The sequence below is a fragment of the Patagioenas fasciata genome, chromosome 17, assembly GCF_037038585.1.
Source record: "Patagioenas fasciata isolate bPatFas1 chromosome 17, bPatFas1.hap1, whole genome shotgun sequence".
NCBI lineage: Eukaryota > Metazoa > Chordata > Aves > Columbiformes > Columbidae > Patagioenas > Patagioenas fasciata.
Window position 1 is genome coordinate 4,688,350 of NC_092536.1, and position 18,808 is coordinate 4,707,157.

An 18,808-nucleotide genomic window follows, 5' to 3' on the forward strand; every position below is an offset into this window, starting at 1 on the left:
GAATCACAATAGAATAACAAAATAGTGTGTGGTCATATATCTTTTTAAAACCTTTACAGCATGTTCCTTTATTGCAGGTAAACATGTGGAATGAAATTGAACTTCTGGCAAATGATGACACAGGGACTGTGCAGCTCCCCGTAGGTTTAGGACACGAATGTGGAACTGCGTTGTACCAAGTGAATATGCTCCTTCAGATCAAATCTTCAGAAAAAGTAGCGTTCATCAGAACTGCATTTTTATTTTTCTTAATTATTACCAGAGCTTTGTCATATTATATTCAAGATCCTTTTTCTTCTTAGGTCTCTGTTAACCCGCAGCTGTATGCATGCAGCTCAAGGGATGGCAGTATCATTGCTGTTGACAGATCCGTGACACTTCTGGACAGCACTGGGCAGCTCCTCCAGATGTACTTTCAGCTTGGTAAGTTCATTCCTTTGGAATTCCACTGGAAGTTAAAACTGACCCATAACATAACTATGTAAGGTTTATATAGGAAACTAGCAAGTATCTCGCATCTCTAACTAGCCTGTAAAATAAAGCATTATAATAAATACCTAAGTAATAACGATTGCTGATTCTGTATACTATTAACTAAGTAATCTGTACAATTAAATTAGAAGACTTACTAACTTTTCACTGAAATGGGAATAATGGATACCAAAACCACTCCCGGTATGCCCTTTCCTGTACATAGTTTAATCAAAATAAATAATTTTGAAGAAATCAAGGACACTGTATTTTTCAATTCCTGTGTTTCAAATATGAATGTCTATTAAAAAATAAATCTTAATGTTTGACATTTTGCCATGGAACTTTTCAGATTCTGATGTGGATGTAGTTGGTACATGTCAAGAAAACCAATTTCTTGTGGTGGGTGAGAGAAGTGGCAATTTCCATCTTATTCACATACCATCTAAACAAACCTTGCTAACCAAGGTACAGTAATTTTTCTGCTCTAATTTTGCTGAAAACCTTTTGTTCTTAGAATGTCTTGAGCTGTTTTTTCCTTTCTTTCAAATATCAAATTATAAACATTCTTGTTTTGTGAACACATCTTGTAGTTTAAACAAACAGATTAAAGGGACACTTTTGTTCCCATAAGTAACAAATCAGCACAATATCACAGAAAAACAGAATGTTAGGGATAGGAAGGGACCTCAAACGATCATCCAGTCCAATGCCCCCGCCAGAGCAGGAACACCCAGCTGAGGTTACACAGGAAGGCATCCAGGCGGGTTTGAATGTCTGCAGAGGAGGAGACTCCACAACCTCCCTGGGCAGCCTGGTCCAGTGTTCTGTCACCCTTACTGAGAAAAAGTTTCTTCTCAAATTTAAGTGGAACCTCTTGTGTTCCAGTTTGAACCCTTTACCCCTTGTCCTACCATTGGTTGTCACCAAGAAGAGCCTGGCTCCATCCTCCTGACACTCACCCTTTATATATCTGTAAACATTAATGAAGTCACCCCTCAGCCTCCTCTTCTCCAACCTAAAGAGCCCCAGCTCCCTCAGCCTTTCCTCACATGGGAGATGCTCCACTCCCTTTGTCATCTTTGTTGCCCTGCGCTGGACTCTCTCCAGCAGTTCCCTGTCCTTCTGGAACTGAGGGGCCCAGAACTGGACACAATATTCCAGCTGTAGTCTCACCAGGGCAGAGTAGAGGGGGAGGAGAACCTCTCTCGACCTACTAACCACCCCCCTTGTAATCCATCCCAGGATGCCATTGGCTTTCCTGGCCACAAGGGCCCAGTGCTGGCTCATGTTCATCCTGCTGTCCACCAGGTCCTTTTCCCCTACACTGCTCTCCAATAGGTCATTCCCCAACTTATACTGGAACCTGGGGTTGTTCCTACACAGATGCAGGACTCTACACTTGCCTTTGTTACATTTCATTAAATTTTTCCCTGCCCAACTCTCCAGCCTGTCCAGGTCTCTGGATGGCAGCACAGCCTCTGGCGTGTCAGCCACTCCTCCCAGCTTGGTGTCATCAGCAAACTTGCTGATAGTGCACTCTATTCCCTCATCCAAATCATTGATGAATATATTGAATAATATAGGCCCCAGTCCTGACTCCTGAGGCACTCCACTAGATACAGGCCTCCAACTGGACTCCACCCCATTGACGACGACTCTCTGGCTTCTTCCCTTCAGCCAGTTCGCAGTCCACCTCACTACCCGGTCATCCAGACCGCACTCCCTCAGTTTAGCTGTAAGGATGCTGTGGGAGACTGTGTCAAATGCCGTACTCAAGTCAAGGTAGATCACATCCACCGCAATGGGATGACATGTTTAAACAAGAACCAGTTCTTCATGACAGAAAAAAGTTTAAAGTTTGAACTGATGATCAATATGCAAAATATTTTTCCAATAAAATACAGAACAATATTCTAATAGTCTTTATGTTGATCCTATTTTAGATTTTGGCTGAAAAATCTTCAAGTGAAAAGACTTACTTAAATCTATTTATTGAAAAAGATAACGCAAATGCAGGTAGGAATTTGATTTTTCTTTTCCCCCTTGTCTCAATTTTTGGGATTTTATTCTCCTTTAATATTTCTCGGAGAAAGACACTACAAAATACGTAATACATAAAACAAAATAAATAATACAACTTTATTTGCATCGTACACATTAAATGCACTTTACTTAATAGTTTCCTTTAAAGATACTGGAACAGAACAAGACTGGGATCTTATAGAACAACACGTAGTTTTTTAAATGTAGTTTTGCCATGAAAACAGAATTTGCAGTCTTATGGATGCATACAATTATTATAATTTCAAACAAAACTCTTAAGATGTACAGACTTACTCTGCTCTTCATCGAAAGTGACAAAATTTTTGAGTAAAAATAGCCTAATTTATTGGTCAGATTTTTTTTCCCAATTATTTCACTGTCCTACCCAGGAACAAGTAGTCTCTTTGCGGTTATTGAATACTTCAGTTTGAAATATTTGTATTGGATTTTTTTAGGTGTTTATCATGTGTTCACTCTCACAAGAAATGGATTCTTCTGCATTACGTGTCTCCCACTTGCTAAAATGCAGGAGGGTAAGAGGATCTACAAACCACTTGGAGTTTCCATTTGAACAGAAAGAGCTGTATTGAAAAAGCTTTTCCGTGCATCTTCCTAATGGGAATAAGATACCGAGTTGGGATTTTCTGTGTAATCTTTGTTTTTAAAGGGAAACTGATATACGACTACTTCTGTAATACAATTATTTTTGTACTCTTTTCATAATTCCTTTAGTTTATGTTTCTCTGAGTCACTTTAGAGAGAGTACCAAATACTATGGAAATGGGATTTTAGGCTATAATCAGTCTTGATTGTGCTGAAGAATATTGGGAATAACTTAAACTTTTAATACTGTATAAGTGTAGTTATTAGTTAATTTTTTGTAACTCAATACTGTGGCTTGATAGAAACAGACCCTGTCAAAGATCCTGGCTGAAGTGTTTTTCAGCATAGTTCCGTTAGGACTAAACTATCTTATATAACATTTAGTGGCTTTTTCCATTTTTTAAACATTTATTTAACACCTTTTTTTTTTTTTTATGCAGCAATCGACAAGATGGATATGATAACAGCAAAGAAAGTAAGAAATACCTGCTAGCTTGTAACATATGTCTTAAGTGTACATTTCATTCACTACTTACCAGTTTATTATTACAACTCATAATTATGATTCTTACTTTTTCTGTACATGGAGAAGTGAGCAGTTCAAGGTTTTACCCACTGACTCCCCCTTTTGTTTCCTTTCCCTTCATCTTCTGCCCCACAAGCTACAAGGACAGATAAAGACAGTTTTCATTTCCACAGAAGAGTATCACAGCCTTGGCTGTCAGAATTTTGCGATAAGTAACTCAGCCAACAAAATCCATTTGATAGTTGGGGTAAGTACTAAGAATATGTTCATAACAATCGTTATGGGATCAGTGACATTTTTTGAGCTGCAGCAAAACTTTTTCTCTAGCTGGTTGAAAAATAAGACAGTGAGCTTTCTGCACTAAGACTTGTCTTTCATTTCCCTCACTGTATATTTAAAGGTTATCAGTTCTGCAACCTGTCCATGGTTTTTCTTGTGAGGAAATCACTGTTGTAATTTCAGAACTTGCTCTGTTCTGATGGATCGGGGAAAAATATTTTCAGCCTGGTTGCATGACCTTAGTAAATCACTGTAGTTCCTAGCCTGCACAGCCTGGTCTAATTATAGTCTCAACCTCGAGCTCAGAGACAAAGCCAAAGCTGGCAAGAACTTTCCAGTCAGGTTCACATTCAACATCGGCTTGCCCAAGTAACAATTAAGGTCCTAATTGAACAAAACTCTTAAGCTTGAATTAAGTGCAGGAACTAATGAAAAAATAAAAATACAGACATATTTTGAAATGTTATTTTGGATTAAAAACAAATTTTCTGAGTCCATTCACTGAAGCCTGTTGAATTCAATGCAGTTTTTCGCAGCAGGTTCAGTGTACATTTCTTTCAGGTTTTATGTTCTATGAGAATGGAAAGAGGATGTTTTCAGAAGAGTCAAAAATGTTTGGGGATGCTGACTATAACAGTTACTATAGTAAAGGCCACTCTTTAAAGGAGAAAGGAAAAAATTTAAATAAATAACAGATAAATATATTTTTTTCTGAACATCAACATCACCCAGTAATAAAGTTTAAATTAGTTTTGCAGCATTCCAAGTGTGTTTATAAGTTAAAGGATTGATTGAAGAAGCAGACCTGTCAATGGCCTAATTTCTAATGTATAACTGCATTTTACTTTGCCTTTACTGACAGGGTAAAGGTGATTATGTACTCTCCACGTGGGAGGTAGACACTACCAATAACCTGGTGTCTGTTCGAAGTTTTGCTGATTCAAGTCTGATCAAAGGTAAAGAGTTTTCTTTACTTTTTATAGACAAGCATAGAATTCATAGATCATTTATAGATCATGGCAGGAGGGGCTGGCCACTTGGGGAGAATATAAGGCTGTTGTCGGAGGGTGTAGGGAGGCAACTCGGAAAGCTAAGGCCTCCTCAGAATTAAACATGGCAAGAGGGGTCAAGGACAACAGGAAGAGCTTTTTCCAATACGTGGCAGATAAAACTAGAAGGCAGAGTTACTGAATGCCTTCTTTGTCTGTCTACTCTGCCCGAGCCTGTCCTGAGGAACCCCGTACCGCTGAGGACCCAGAGGAAGGCAGGACAATGGGGGAGTTTGCCTGGGTTGATGAGGACTGGGTTAGGGAGCATCCATATCTGGACATCCATAAATCCATGGGTCCAGATGGGATGCACCCGTGGGTGCTGAGGGAGCTGGCTGAGGTCATTGCTGGGCCACTCTCCATCATCTTTGCTAAGTCTGGGGAAACGGGAGAGGTGCCTGAGGACATGTTTTTTCTTCAAATACATTTCTATGTATTTGAACTATGTATTTGACTATGGATATTTTTTAGATGCAGCAAAATTTCAAATTCTGGACAATCTACTGTTTGTTTTAGACACAGAGGTGAGTATAATGATTTGGTTTAATCTTCATTTTACAGCATTCTTGAACCAACTTATAAAATATTTTTTACAGACGTAGCTTTAAAATATGTTTCTATAAAATAAAGATGGTTATATTTACAGGGGATCTTGATCTTACTGTGTTTTTTTTAACTCTACTCCTAGTTGTTATGTAAGCTATGGAATGTGTTAATATTCTACTCAAAAAAAGACAACAAAATTATTTTATGAAGAAAATATGAAATCCCTGATAATTTTCTTTTTTAATATCTAGAATATCTTAAGCATGTGGGATGTTTATTCTCTTACTCTTGTTTGGAATTGGCCTTTAATATATATTGAAGAATTTCTTCTAAGTACAGAGTCAGAGTCTTCTCCAGTCATACGGTAAGTAAAGCACCAGTTCTGAAAACTGCAAAGTTCTTTATCATTACAGGAAACATGCCACAAACACTTGATTTTCTGTGGTAGTGAATTCTTAGAAATCTTGTTGAAATCTTTCTAGTCACTAGGACAAAATAATTAGACTGCAGGTACCATTAGCTCTGTGTTGTGGAAAAGAAAACCTTGGTGCTTTCTGCTTTCTCTTGGTTTATCTGTTGTTTACTGCTAAGGGATCTTGCATGTAACCTGTATCATTTAGGAAGTGCTCGTCTAAAATGTGGTGTGTAATATTGCTTACAAGTCTGATGTTATAGAAAAAGCTTGTTTGTCTTTTGGAGAGATAAATAGTAAGATCTTCATTCTGCAGATAGAGAAGCCAAAATCTCTGTGTGTGTGTATTGTTAAAATACAAAAGGAATTAACAGCAATGAAGACTAGAAGACTTTTGGGTCTTTCTGTTGCTCTGTGACAGGTTAAAAACATAAGAATCAGATCAATTTGAAAAGCTTAAAAATGCCAGAAGGAGCAGTTTTAGGGCGCAGTTTAGGGAGCAGTTAGGCAATCTGGACATCCATAAATCCATGGGTCCGGATGGGATGCACCCGCGGGTGCTGAGGGAGCTGGCTGAGGTCATTGCTGGACCGCTCTCCACCATCTTTTCCAAGTCTTGGGAAACAGGAGAGGTGCCTGAGGACTGGAGGAAAGCAAATGTCACTGCAGTCTTCAAAAAGGGCAAGAAGGAGGACCCGGGTAACTCTAGACTGGTCAGGCTCACCTCCATCCCTGGAAAACTGCTCTGGCAGGGGAATTGGACTGGATGATCTTTCGAGGTCCCTTCCAATCCCTAACATTCTGTGATTCTGAGAAATAAATGCATGTCCTCCACATGCTGAAACACTGTTATTTTTGGGTGCACTGTGGAGTTTCTAAAATGTACCACTTTCCATGGAAAACTAAATTTTCTAAAACTCAGAAGCAAGAATATTTCATGCTTTTAATGTAAGATTTATATAATATTTTGTTTTCTTTTTTCTTGTTCTCTAGGCAAGGGCTTGCCAACGCTAAACTGATAGTCATGACGATACCGGATAGCAGACAGGTATAAGCTCTTTATCAGGGTTCTGTTCCTCAATTGTTATGCTGTCACTCATGGGAAAAAGAGGGGAGGGGGAGAAGAAAAGAAAATGGCTCAAAATTAGGAGGAAACTGAATTCTTAGGAGCTCAAAGTCAAAACTGAAATGTCACTATCTATATTTGAAGATACAGTGAGTGAGGGGCTTTTTTTTTTTAGTGGTAGGCAGATAGAGGAGAGTAACAAAATATGCTATTGTCTTATATGCATTCACAGAGTTTTTTAGAGCAGTATCTACTCCATGTAGTCAGTGGAGGTAGCTGAAATAGCATGCCAGGATGAACACGATACAGTTTTAAAAATGAAACTTATCTAATTATATATAATTGGCCTATATATACAGCCAACGTCTAAAACTTCGTTAAACTTTCTCAAATTGTAGAGATCTGCTTTTTGATAAAAACTTCTAAAAACCGTGTCTTCTATCTAATTCCACAAAAATCCAGAAGTTATTCTGCAAGCATAACTCTGTCACCAATGAATGAGGAAAGAAATATTCTGACTTCTGTTTTCCCTTTTTTTTAATAGATGAGAAGTCTAATGGTTTTTGCATTGTCCACTATGCAACCACTCTATTCTTTGGAAGTATCTGTTGTTTCTTCACTTGTTCAAAGTGGGATTGGCACAGTATGTTTAGATCATTTTTGTTGTTTGAATAAATATAGTTGTCTTAATAGGTATAATTATTAAAGAGAGTACTGTGTTATGATTGTTAGATTACAATGAATTTGTGCTTGAAACTGTGCAGGAACTATACAAGGACGGATTAAATGATGTCCCCAAAGGATGGAGAAAAAGATACAGTATCCAGCAAATGGAACAGTTTAATTCTAGGCCCAGGTCTATTGCAATGTTTAATGGTCCTTATAAAGACTTTAACACAAGAAGGTCAAAAAAGATGGTGAGAACTTTATGAATTAGGAACATTGTAAAGACTGGTGGAGTTCGTGTGTGAGAAGACACCAAGTCAGAAGCCTAAGCAGCAGCTCGTCATTGTAGTCGTGACAGTAAATGTAGTAAGCTCTGGATCTGATAAGCAATAAAACACAAAGCTGTTGAAACTGCTTGCCTTGTATGAAGCACTTGGCAGAAAAGACTATATATGCAGCTCCATAGTGGAGAAAATAATGCCTATTATGTCCCTTTTCTTTGATCTGAGGTGATAAGGTCAAGGTGGGAAATGCCAAGGCATATATTGCCTCTGTGGAATGTAGCAGAGAGATCAGATTCTAAAAGATGTGAAGATGAACAGAGTGTGACCTGCTTATGGCTTGGACACAATCAAAGTGTGTAATTTTGAGAAGCTGATTCACTCGTGTGGAGGGTGCACTGATGCTCACTGGACTGGGGTAGCAGAGCGGTTTCAGTCCGAAGTGTCCAGTTAAGGCCCTCAGAAATTTTAGATGGTGCAAACTATCCAGGAGATACCATGATAAGCATTCAAAAAAACCCTAACTTATCTGAGAGAAAAGTAGTCATTTGTTTTTAGGTTAAGGAACACTTAATGTATTACAGTTGTGCTTTCTTATGACTAATTTCCCTTGCCACCTAATGATTTCTGTTATTGCACATTACAGGATACAATATACTTCTTGGAAGGAATTCATGAAAAACATCAGATGTAAGATAATGTTTTGTTTCTTACCAGATCATTATTATAAAAATGGCAGATTACTTCTACATATAGTTGTTTCACAGCTGATAAGCTCACATAGTTCGCTCTCATCCTTAGACCCTCTGAAGGCCCAGTTTCTATCGTTGTGATGAGAAGTTTGACTGAAGCCTTGCCAGAAAACAGGTACTAGTTTTGATTAAATACCTTCTTTTTTTAAATCTGTGGTTTGACACATATTAAAGCAGTATGCTTTACTGTATTTCACCCCTAGACTAAGTCGCTTACTTCACAAACACAAATTCACTGAAGCAGAGAATTTTGCTATTCAGTTTGGACTAGATGTTGAGGTAAGCTGTTCGTTCTTGATAAATACATTTGGAGATTAATTTGTATAACTGAACTTACGAGTAAGTTTCTTGCCGTATAACCCAACAAAAAATGTTTAAAAAGTATTACAAATGTAGTGGAACGTTACCTCACAAAGCAACTCGCTGTTCTTGAATGCTGATTCAAAACTAGATGACTACATGGTAAACTATGTTTTTCCTTTACAATAAGTAACCAACCTTGCAATGAGAAGTGGTGCTGAGGTACATCTGATCAAGATAAGCACTGCTGGTTCAGGAGAAGGCACATTTATCCCTTTAAGTAGCAGGAAAAAGTGTTGCTCTAAAAAAATTAAAAGAATTTTCACATGCATTTATTGACACATAGTCTGGCTTAATTAACTTGTGTTTTAATAAAAACACAGGCTTAGCTGGTGACATAAAACTTGTCAGGGACTAATTGGTGATTCGTTCCTGTAATGAAATCATTCAATGTACATGGACACACTTCATCTGAAAAACATTGTGAAGGAAACTGGAGTTTTCAGGTGAAAACTGCTTACGACTTCATTGTGTCAAACTGAAAACTGTGTTTCTTCTCTTTAAACAGCTTGTATACAAAGTGAAAGCAAACACTATTTTAGAGAAACTTGCTTCAGCTTCTGTTGGGAGTTATGGTCATGAAGTCTGGCTGGATCTTGTGAATGAAGCCAAAGAAAATTTACAAAAAATTCAGGTATGGTTTGATTTCTACCCTCTTTCTCTTACAAAGTAACTGAAATTATAAATGAGCTTGGAATTAATGTCAGTTGTGTCCTTATGCAAACAGGATAGCCAATTTGTTGTGGATTACTGCATAAATGCTCCATGGCCGCTCTATGAAACTGCTCAAGAAATGTTGAACTACGCTAAAGCCAAAGTAAGCGAGGTTATTTCTTTAAATTGCTTATACCCATCCATTCCTATTCCATGCCTCTGTCCAACTTGAGAGGGAGGACAACTTCAAACCAGTTACAGTGATTCAAAATGTAAATGCATTATAAATTGTATGTTATCAAACAGGAAGCAGCAGCAAGACTTGTTCCAACCTTGTTCTTACTATTGCTTACAGACAAAAAAGTCTACGGTTTTATTTTCACATCAGAAAGCTGGTTTTAGTTTTGAGCAGTAGTCTTATTTTAAAATACCTTTTAAATATTAATTTCAGCACTAAAATCTCAAAATATACCACCTTTTTTGTTTTCATTATTTTCACCTTTCCTGCCTTATCAAACAGAATCAGAGAGATACGTATTATCTGTCTGATCCTGCACATATGTAGAAATCCAGTCTGGGTCTAACATTGCAAAATAAGGAGTTCAGTTTACAGAGTTACTAAGTTTTTGCTTGCTTCTTTATTAAATCTGTAGTACTATCTGGCTTGTTCTACATGTAGTGAGTTGTCAGCCAATCCATTTCATGTATTTCTATCCCTGGGAAACTGATGGAACGACTTCTCCTTGGTGCCATCTCAAGGCATATCAGGGATAAGAGGGTCATTAGGGGCACTCAACATGGCTTCACCAAGGGGAAGTCATGCTTGACCAACCTCATTGACTTTTATGAGGACATAACAAGATGGATGGATGGATGATGGCAGAGCGGTGGACATGATCTACCTTGACTTGAGTAAGGCGTTTGACACAGTCTCCCACAGCATCCTTACAGCTAAACTGAGGGAGTGCGGTCTGGATGACCGGGTAGTGAGGTGGACTGCGAACTGGCTGAAGGGAAGAAGCCAGAGAGTCGTGGTCAATGGGGCAGAGTCCAGTTGAGGCCTGGATCTAGTGCAGTGCCTCAGGGGTCAGTACTGGGGCCTATATTATTCAATATATTCATCAGTGATTTGGACAAGAGAACAGAGTGTACTATCAGCAAGTTTGCTGATGACACCAAGCTGGGAGGAGTGGCTAACACTGGAAGCTGTGCTGCCATCCAGAGACCTGGACAGGCTGGAGAGTTGGGTGGGGAGTCTCCTTCTCTGGAGACATTCAAAACCCAGCTGAATGCCTTCCTGTGTAACCTCATCTGGGTGTTCCTGGTCTGGCAGGGAGATTGGACTGGATGATCTTTCAAGGTCCCTTCCAATCTCTAACATTCTGTGATTCTGTGATTTGTTTCAGATCATGAAGAAAGATGATAAAACCATTGCTCAGTCATCTGATGGAGCTCCGGTCTCCATAACTGAGGTGAGGACAAACTTCTGGGCCCTACAGTACCATATAATAAACAATTACGATGTAGAGTTTTAAAAGCTGTATTACTGTTGAACTTTTGAAAAGTCTAAACAAGAATATATTTTAGAGTATGAAAGAGAACCATAGAAATTATAAGCTTCTGAAATAAGTGATTCTTTCAGTCATAGAAGATTCATTTTCAGATGCTCTAGAAATTGAAGGGAGAAGCTTTCTTAAGTGCTCTTAGGTATTTAATTTTGTTTCTTATTTAGTCCTGAACAGGCCTCACCTGTCTTCAAGGCAATTCAGTGTAGTGTTTACACTATTGAATTTTTGCATTAATGCTTTATTAAACAAACTTACATATGTAATTAAATGGAATTATTGAAAATTCTTTCTTTTCCTCCATTTTTCAACTTTGTGATGATTATTCTAGCCGTATAATATAACTGGTAAGCTAGATATTGACCTTAAATCTCTTGTCTGCATTCAGGTATTGAGAGCTCAGGCAAGGCTCACAACTTTTTATGGAGCTTTTGGACTAGAGAAATTCAGGTTTGCTTCTGTTTCTTTGTTAAAATTTAAAGTAAATTTAATTGTAATGGTTAAGTATGTGCCATTGAAACTAACTTTTTTATTTTTCTTTACATTTGCAGTCATTAATCTTTAAACCCTTCCCTGTCTTCCTGCAGTTTCCTATCCTTTACTGTGGCAAAGGGAGGATGCAGAGAGGTTCAGTCATCCTATATGTTGAAAACATACATTATCTGTCCCACGTGCACTATCTTGTATAGATTTTTGGTTTTTAACACATAGAGGAGGGGATGTGATTCTGTGCACGCACAATCTGACACTGCTGTTGTCTATTAGAGCATATAGTACTACCTAGAAGAGCTTTGAGGTTCTCTCCTGAACTCCTTTAATGTTGACATGTATCGATAACAGTTTCCTTTCCTCCTCTCACTTCTAGTGGTATTGCTTGGACAGAATTCTTGAACAACAAAGACATTTTCAAGACTATCCTTTTCGAGCTAGAAGAAGGAAATTTATCTTGTGCACAGTACCTCTGGCTTAGGCATCAGGTGAGATGGCATAGACATTTCTTTGGTATTTCTGGAGAATGTTAAATCTTTTAAATTTACCATCCTATTTAACAGAATCAGACTGATGCAGAAGCAAAAGAAGAAAAGAAGCAAAGATCTATGGCAGAATCTCATCTAATATCATATAGGTCCTTAGAAGGCTGAACTTATTGATTTAAAAATAAGTGGTATTTCTGATGTCAGACCACATACTTCTAGGTCTGAAAGCTGATGATTCTTTGATCTATTCTATGGTGGTTATAATCTTCCATTCACTTTTTTGCAAGCACAGCTCTCAGAATTTTTAAGTGGACATTTTCTGGGTACCTTAAAATCGTTTAAGAAGAACCACAGATTTCTTACTGTGAGTGACATGTTCATAATAGTGGCTATGGGCTATTATACTCTTTAGTTCAGGACTTCAGGTCCACGCCTGTTCTTTTCTTAATAAGGCAGGACTATAGAGTAAGCCCTAAAGTGATAGGACATGATCCTGCCACTGTAATTTACAAAGAAATTGCTTGAATTAGCTCTTTTTCAAGAAGACCAAGCTCTAGATTTTTCTGAACAGGACTGTTCTTTTAAATTCCTATCTATGATTACTGAGATTTTATCTTTATATTTGTGAACTACATTGCTTCTTCCTATTAGTGAAACAGCTTTACAAAGTACCAAGTAAACATATACTTCATATTTCTGTAATTGTTTTGGTATTTTAGGCAGATTTTGAGAGCAGCTTTGATGAGAAAATGCTGGAGAACTTGCTGAATGCCATTCACTTCACTGTTCCTCTGAAGCAACTGTGTTTATGGCTTAAAAATGTTGTGATCCCTTTCTCAAGAAGAGTTGTACCAAAGGGACAGGTAGGTGTCTTAATAAATGCAAAATATCATTTTTCTCAGGCTAAGGTAGTTTTATAGACAGACCTACAGACTTTAATTTTTGAATGTCAGGACCTCATTCATCTATCTTTTAAATGACTTTTTCCCCTACAGTTTATATTTCACGTGATTTCTAATGGCAAATTTTGTTCTTATAGATAGCATAACTCTACTTATAATGGTATTTTTTTCAGAAAATGTTAGCAAAATGGCTGGAACAAGGTGCTCGAAATCTTGAATTAACTGATAAGGTAAGTCATATGGCAGAAACTTTGCATGTCTTATATTTCTATACGTCTAGTACAGTTTGCTAATATCAGTTCTTTCGGACAGGCAAATTGGCCAGAAAATGGACTCCAAATGGCAGAGGTTTTTTTTACAAGTAAAAATCAAGGTGAAATGGGACTGGCAGCTTTTGACCATTGGACTCCTTTGGTAAGAAATGTAGCAAATATAAGGATTTACTACTAAGAGACTTCAGAACATAGGCCCTGTGCTAGAGTTGGAATGGATGATAACAAGGTCACTAATGTTTTCGGTGAAAATTGACTCAATTCCATGAAAGGAAGGAACTGAGTTCCAGGTATTAAAAATCAGTTTGCTGTAAGGTTACAAACACTGAATTTGTGCAAGCACAAGTAAATTATACATGTTATATATCCTAGTTATACTGGCAGCTATAAAAGTGGTAGTATGAAAGTGGCGAAAGATAAAACTTAAAGCTAACCAGCTGTGCATTTTAAAAATTGGAAACACTGACATTCTATGTTAGTCAGACCTGCTGTCGTAAACTGCCAAATCCCACGTTCAAAGTGCATATTGGAAAGAAGACACATTTACTCTAAGTCCCACATTCAACCTGTACTTGATTTGCCTTTGTTATATGCCATATGAATGTAACAGTTCAGCGTGCATATTCATAACATCTTTAAGACTGCAAGGCACGAAAAATTGTGAGGTTTCTTAGAAAATCACATTAAAAATAGGGTTCCTACTCCAAAGAAAACACCAGCTGTAGGTACCTCGTTCCCAGCCATTTGTCTTACCTGTCCTGTAGACTTCAGTGAGTGAAGTGCTCACCCCTCTTCCCTGTGCAGGCTCTTCTAGTGCATCGCTGTCTTTATGTTTAGGGAGAATCTTTTCCTAATATCTTACTTCCTCACTGCATTGTAAGTCAACTCCTCTTGTCTTACACCAGCAATGTGGAGAATAATTTTTCTTCTTGTTTATTAAAGCACTTAATGGTCTTGAAGATTGTAGTAAGTCTTCTAATGTTTCACTTCTAAACACTGTTTCAGAGATGTAGTGACTGCGAAGAAGTACGTAGGTTAAAGAAGCTGGTAAATGATTTACAAGAACTGATAAATCTGTACAGGAAATACAACTGCAGGCTGGCACTCTATGATGTTGAAAAGGTAATTCTGCAGGCACTTTGAAAAGTGCTTTTGGGTAGTGGATTGTTCCGAGAATGAGAAAAATCTTGTAGAAAAATCTTGCAGAAGGATGCTAGTTCTTAAAATCATTCAATTCATTTCAATGACACTGGGTGTTGAATTATTCATTAGAAATATAAAGGATCGTGTTCTAACATGTCATTGCTCTACTTGCCACCCAGGAAAATGCAACTACTATTGTGTTTCGCATGTTTGATAAAATTTGGGCACCAGAGCTTGTCCCTTCCATTTTGGAGAAGTTTATAAAACCCTACCTGTGTGAGCATCATCTACAAAAGGATGAATTACTTCTACAGTATATAAAGGTATATATATTTTCTTTCTTTTCAAGAAAACTATTTAAACATGAGTAAGCAGAAAATGAATCTGATGACCATTCTTATCTGCACTTGAATTTTAGGGCAAGCTTTCAGATTAGCTTACTCCTATCAATTTATTTATAGTTACTGTTTCTGTAATAAGGCATTAACGGATACAAGGGAAGATAGCCAAATCTGCCCCTTAATGTCCAAAGAACTTTTATTTTTTATGTCGTAAGATATTCCTATGTTTTCTGAATTCAAATATCCTAATAATTTATATCAAAACATACAGGATTTGCTAGAACGTTGTCGTACACGGTCTGCTTCAGTGTTTGAAACTGCATGGGAGGCAAAGGCAATTGCTGTCATTGGCTGTATCTCTGATACAGATGTAAGTATATTTTACAAAATAGGCATCAAGTGGCTCTAATACGTCAGTTCAGAATGAAACACATAGTTTTTTACATAAACATACGTGTGCATTTTTACATGAGGGGTATGAGATCAAATAGCATGCCATCCTAGTAATCTTCTTCCATGTGATGTTCTTTGCTTGAGAATTCAATTGTAGTTTTGATGTCATCACGTGGAAAATTCACCAACTTTAATATGTATGAAACTCAAGCTTCACAGTGTCATAAATTACTATAAGCATTTTCTGATCTAACTTGACGCATCATATTACCATAATGAATGCCCCTTATGCAAGTCAAGATTGGATCACGAAATAAAGTGAACAACACATCAAGAGATTACCTTGTAGCTTATTTTTTAAAGTGAGTTTATGTTCCTTTTATAGTTGAAATTTGATGCAGTTGTCCAGATAGTGCACGCTGCTGTGGTACCATGGAGCGCAGCAATGGAGCAGCTGGTAAAACAGCATTTGGAAATGAATCATGTCAAGTAAGGCAAAGTTCACAGTCTGCACCTCAGTTCTGTGTGTAGTTTCAATTAGAATTCTGGTTTAGGGGTGGGAAATACTGTGTATCTGACATAATAGGATGATTAAATCACATACCTGTAGGTAGCAAATAAATTAATAATAGTCTCATTTGTCCGTAGAGTAAAGTTACTACATGAAAGTTACCAACTGATGGAGATGAAGAAGCTTTTGCGAGCCTATAGTATAAGAGATACTAATCTTTTAAAGGACAAACAGACGATAATGGTAAGTGATCAGCATTGCTCTTCTTTCTATTAAACAAAAATCCCTACACTTACCTGCACATAAAGAAGCAAGACTTCAAAAAATCTTAGCAACTGGTAGCTCCCACTTGTCATCAATATCCATTTTTCATGTCCTGTTGGGACATTTTTTTTGCCTGAAAGCCCACTCTTTTTTTGAGAATTAGCAGATTAACTTAGCCCAACCTAAATAGCACAGCACTGATAATATAGTGCTCTCTGTATGGGGGGTGGGAAAGAAAAGAAGAAACTAAAAAATAGAAGGATAGATGCTCTCTAGACTTCAGATCCTAAGGTCACAGTGAGCGATACTTGGTGATTTCTTTTTTTAATTATTTATTTTTAATTTTTTGCATCTCCTTTTATGAGTGAGAAAATGTGTATTTCTGGAGAAGTTCCTTGCTATCCTGTGGAGCCAGATGAGTTCCCTGAATTTTGAGAGTTCCCAGGATAATTCTCTTCCCCAAGCCCAGTTCTCTCCCACTCGTGCTTTACTCAGGTTTTCTCTAGACAGAAGTTTTAAACTCCTGGGTAACCTCCTTGGTACGAGCTGTACAACTGCAATGCAGAAGTAGTGTGTATATATGACTTCCATTGTTGTCCTGTACATCAACAAACTCAAGTGTGTATCTGTTTTCTTCTTACAGAGGCTAGTGAAATACATTCTGCAACAAGATACCCCTGCTTCTTTGGAGGATGCTTTGAAGATTGCAGCAGCATACACATTGCCCGCTGTGAAAGTCTATGTTCTGAGGATGATAGACCTGATTGACAAAGAGAAGGTATAAAATACTTCATGTCAGTTGATCTTAGAATTTAAAGACACTAAGGCCTATTTTCAAACAGGGGCCTACTTACAGAAATCTTATATACAGTTTACATATAATTTTTTTCCTTAAGGTTCTATTAATTATGCACATAACTGCCTATACTTAACACTGAAAATTACACCTTTGTCAGAGTTTTAAACATCATGAGCCATCCTTCATTCCCGGCAAGAAAGGGTGAAAATTATGACTTGCAATATACAAGTTTGGAATTGAAGTCTCTACATATTTTCACATACTGTTTTTGCTAGAGTTGGTTTTGGACACGTTGCTTTCTTGTTGTCAACAGCAACAACAACAAAGATTCTTCTGGGAAATGCTTTCTTCTAATGCAATGGTGCCCCACATGAGTATAAACCTGCCCCTTTAGCTGATGTCCTAACTAGAAATATTTAACTTTGCTTGCTACATTATAGTAGGTGAGATGACCTTTATACCCCGTGTTTTCCCTGTGTTGTTATTGGGATCTCTTTGACCTGCAGAAAAGCTTTTTGATTAAAGAAATCAAATTAACTCCCCTGCAAAATTGTGTTTCTCATATTAACATTTGATCTACCTTATTAGCACATGGTATTCTCGATAATCCTACTGTTTTAAAAGTACTGCATAATTGCCAATGAGCAAACCTGGGTTTTAATTTGCCTATTATAATTCTTAGCGAGCAAGCACATGGATTTTACTGAAAGCCTAATAGATTTAGTAAAAAACTATTCAGGGAGTTTCAGGAAGTCATGTCATAGTAAATGTATTTTGTAAAGAGATTTGAAGTTCATCAGCAGAAGGTTAATTTTACCCAATTGGCCATCATTGTATCAAAGCAAGAAAGTACACATAACGAAGCTTTTCCAAAGGAAATGCCTCCCCCCACCCCCCTTTTGAAATTATTTCTGGTTTTCCTTTCATTTTTTTTTCTTCAGGGAGCGGAATGTCTGACTCTGTTAAAATCTCTGACTCTTGCCGAAGCTGAGAAAGTTGCAGAGAGATTGGCTGCATGGGGAACACTGGTATTACAGAATAAAGCAGATAATTCTGAAGAGGTACCAAGTCATTTCACACAGTAAAGTGTGTGCACAGACTATTCTAAATACTATTCTTACTCAGATGGTTAAAAAATATGAGGGATGCAAATGTAAAAACTGTCTTCCAGCAAAAAGGGATGATGAACTGGTCCTGTTTTGAACTATGTAACATCTTGAAGTCCTTCTAGCTTCAGTTTATTCTGATTCTGTGTGCTATGTAATTATTTTGAGTTATTTTTAAAGGCCTCTCCACACAGTGGCATGTCTGTCTGAATTAAATTAATCATTTATAAATCCTGCTGCATTATTATGCCTCTAGTCCTATGTAGTTTCCTATTCTTTCTTTAGTTGCTTGGAAAACATTAGGTTAAAAACTGTAGGTGTGGCTTTGCCAGGCACCAGAGTGGGTTGAAGCTTCATAGTTGACAGTACACTTCATGCTGAGCAAGGGAAGGAAGGAAAAAGAGAGAAGGGCGGATATTTTCAAAACCCCTGCGAGAGCTAACATACTGTGGAATGCATGTATTTTACAGCTGTAAAATATATGATATTTCTATACAGGAGGCATACAAACTAATAACTTTCTGCTCCCTTGCTTTTCAACTGGTTGTATCTTAGACTTGATAATTGTTGCATGAGGCTTTTGTAGAGCACTGTGTAGTATTTTCGTAGAGCAGAAACCTGAGGGTCTCTGTTACTCGCAACTTTTTGACCAAACAAAACATTAACCTCTTCCTTTCCTGCAGCAAAAACCACAAATGTTTATGACTAAGACGCTCGTGGAAATCCTTAAGTTCTTGTTCAGCATTCAAAAAGGTGAGCTACAGCTTAATCTTATCTTTTGCTTGTAAATGGAGTTAGGAAGTAATTGTTTTTCTCCTCCAACA

General features: G+C 37.5%; 1 protein-coding gene and 1 long non-coding RNA gene across 6 annotated transcripts in view; one reads left to right on the plus strand and one right to left on the minus strand.

Annotated features, from left to right (window-relative positions):
* KNTC1 (kinetochore associated 1) overlaps window positions 1-18,808 on the plus strand; it is a 40,233-nt gene that overhangs the window by 359 nt on the left and 21,066 nt on the right. The window contains exons 2-32 of one of the 5 annotated variants that reach the window (XM_065851251.2): window positions 78-215; window positions 303-423; window positions 824-939; window positions 2,418-2,490; window positions 2,973-3,050; window positions 3,561-3,595; window positions 3,783-3,893; window positions 4,788-4,881; window positions 5,446-5,498; window positions 5,772-5,884; window positions 6,926-6,980; window positions 7,543-7,641; window positions 8,592-8,635; window positions 8,747-8,812; window positions 8,901-8,976; window positions 9,566-9,691; window positions 9,785-9,874; window positions 11,118-11,183; window positions 11,665-11,726; window positions 12,142-12,253; window positions 12,973-13,116; window positions 13,329-13,385; window positions 13,468-13,569; window positions 14,433-14,549; window positions 14,750-14,893; window positions 15,183-15,281; window positions 15,690-15,793; window positions 15,953-16,058; window positions 16,723-16,857; window positions 17,820-17,939; window positions 18,668-18,737. In XM_065851251.2, the coding sequence (XP_065707323.1) occupies window positions 84-215; window positions 303-423; window positions 824-939; window positions 2,418-2,490; window positions 2,973-3,050; window positions 3,561-3,595; window positions 3,783-3,893; window positions 4,788-4,881; window positions 5,446-5,498; window positions 5,772-5,884; window positions 6,926-6,980; window positions 7,543-7,641; window positions 8,592-8,635; window positions 8,747-8,812; window positions 8,901-8,976; window positions 9,566-9,691; window positions 9,785-9,874; window positions 11,118-11,183; window positions 11,665-11,726; window positions 12,142-12,253; window positions 12,973-13,116; window positions 13,329-13,385; window positions 13,468-13,569; window positions 14,433-14,549; window positions 14,750-14,893; window positions 15,183-15,281; window positions 15,690-15,793; window positions 15,953-16,058; window positions 16,723-16,857; window positions 17,820-17,939; window positions 18,668-18,737 (2,920 nt within the window). In that variant the 5' untranslated portion in view covers window positions 78-83. Of the gene's footprint in view, window positions 1-77; window positions 216-302; window positions 424-823; window positions 940-2,417; window positions 2,491-2,972; window positions 3,051-3,560; window positions 3,596-3,782; window positions 3,894-4,787; window positions 4,882-5,043; window positions 5,190-5,445; window positions 5,499-5,771; window positions 5,885-6,925; window positions 6,981-7,542; window positions 7,642-7,702; window positions 7,916-8,591; window positions 8,636-8,746; window positions 8,813-8,900; window positions 8,977-9,565; window positions 9,692-9,784; window positions 9,875-11,117; window positions 11,184-11,664; window positions 11,727-12,141; window positions 12,254-12,972; window positions 13,117-13,328; window positions 13,386-13,467; window positions 13,570-14,432; window positions 14,550-14,749; window positions 14,894-15,182; window positions 15,282-15,689; window positions 15,794-15,952; window positions 16,059-16,722; window positions 16,858-17,819; window positions 17,940-18,667; window positions 18,738-18,808 lie in introns of those variants that run through there. The other 4 variants (XM_065851253.2, XM_071815913.1, XM_071815914.1 and 1 more) reach the window with 4 other exon arrangements.
* Window positions 42-14,438, minus strand: LOC139829257 (uncharacterized). Its single transcript, XR_011741666.1, has 3 exons — window positions 14,181-14,438; window positions 9,196-9,298; window positions 42-461 (listed from the first exon to the last, which is right to left on the minus strand). It is a non-coding gene; the product is annotated as an uncharacterized lncRNA (long non-coding RNA).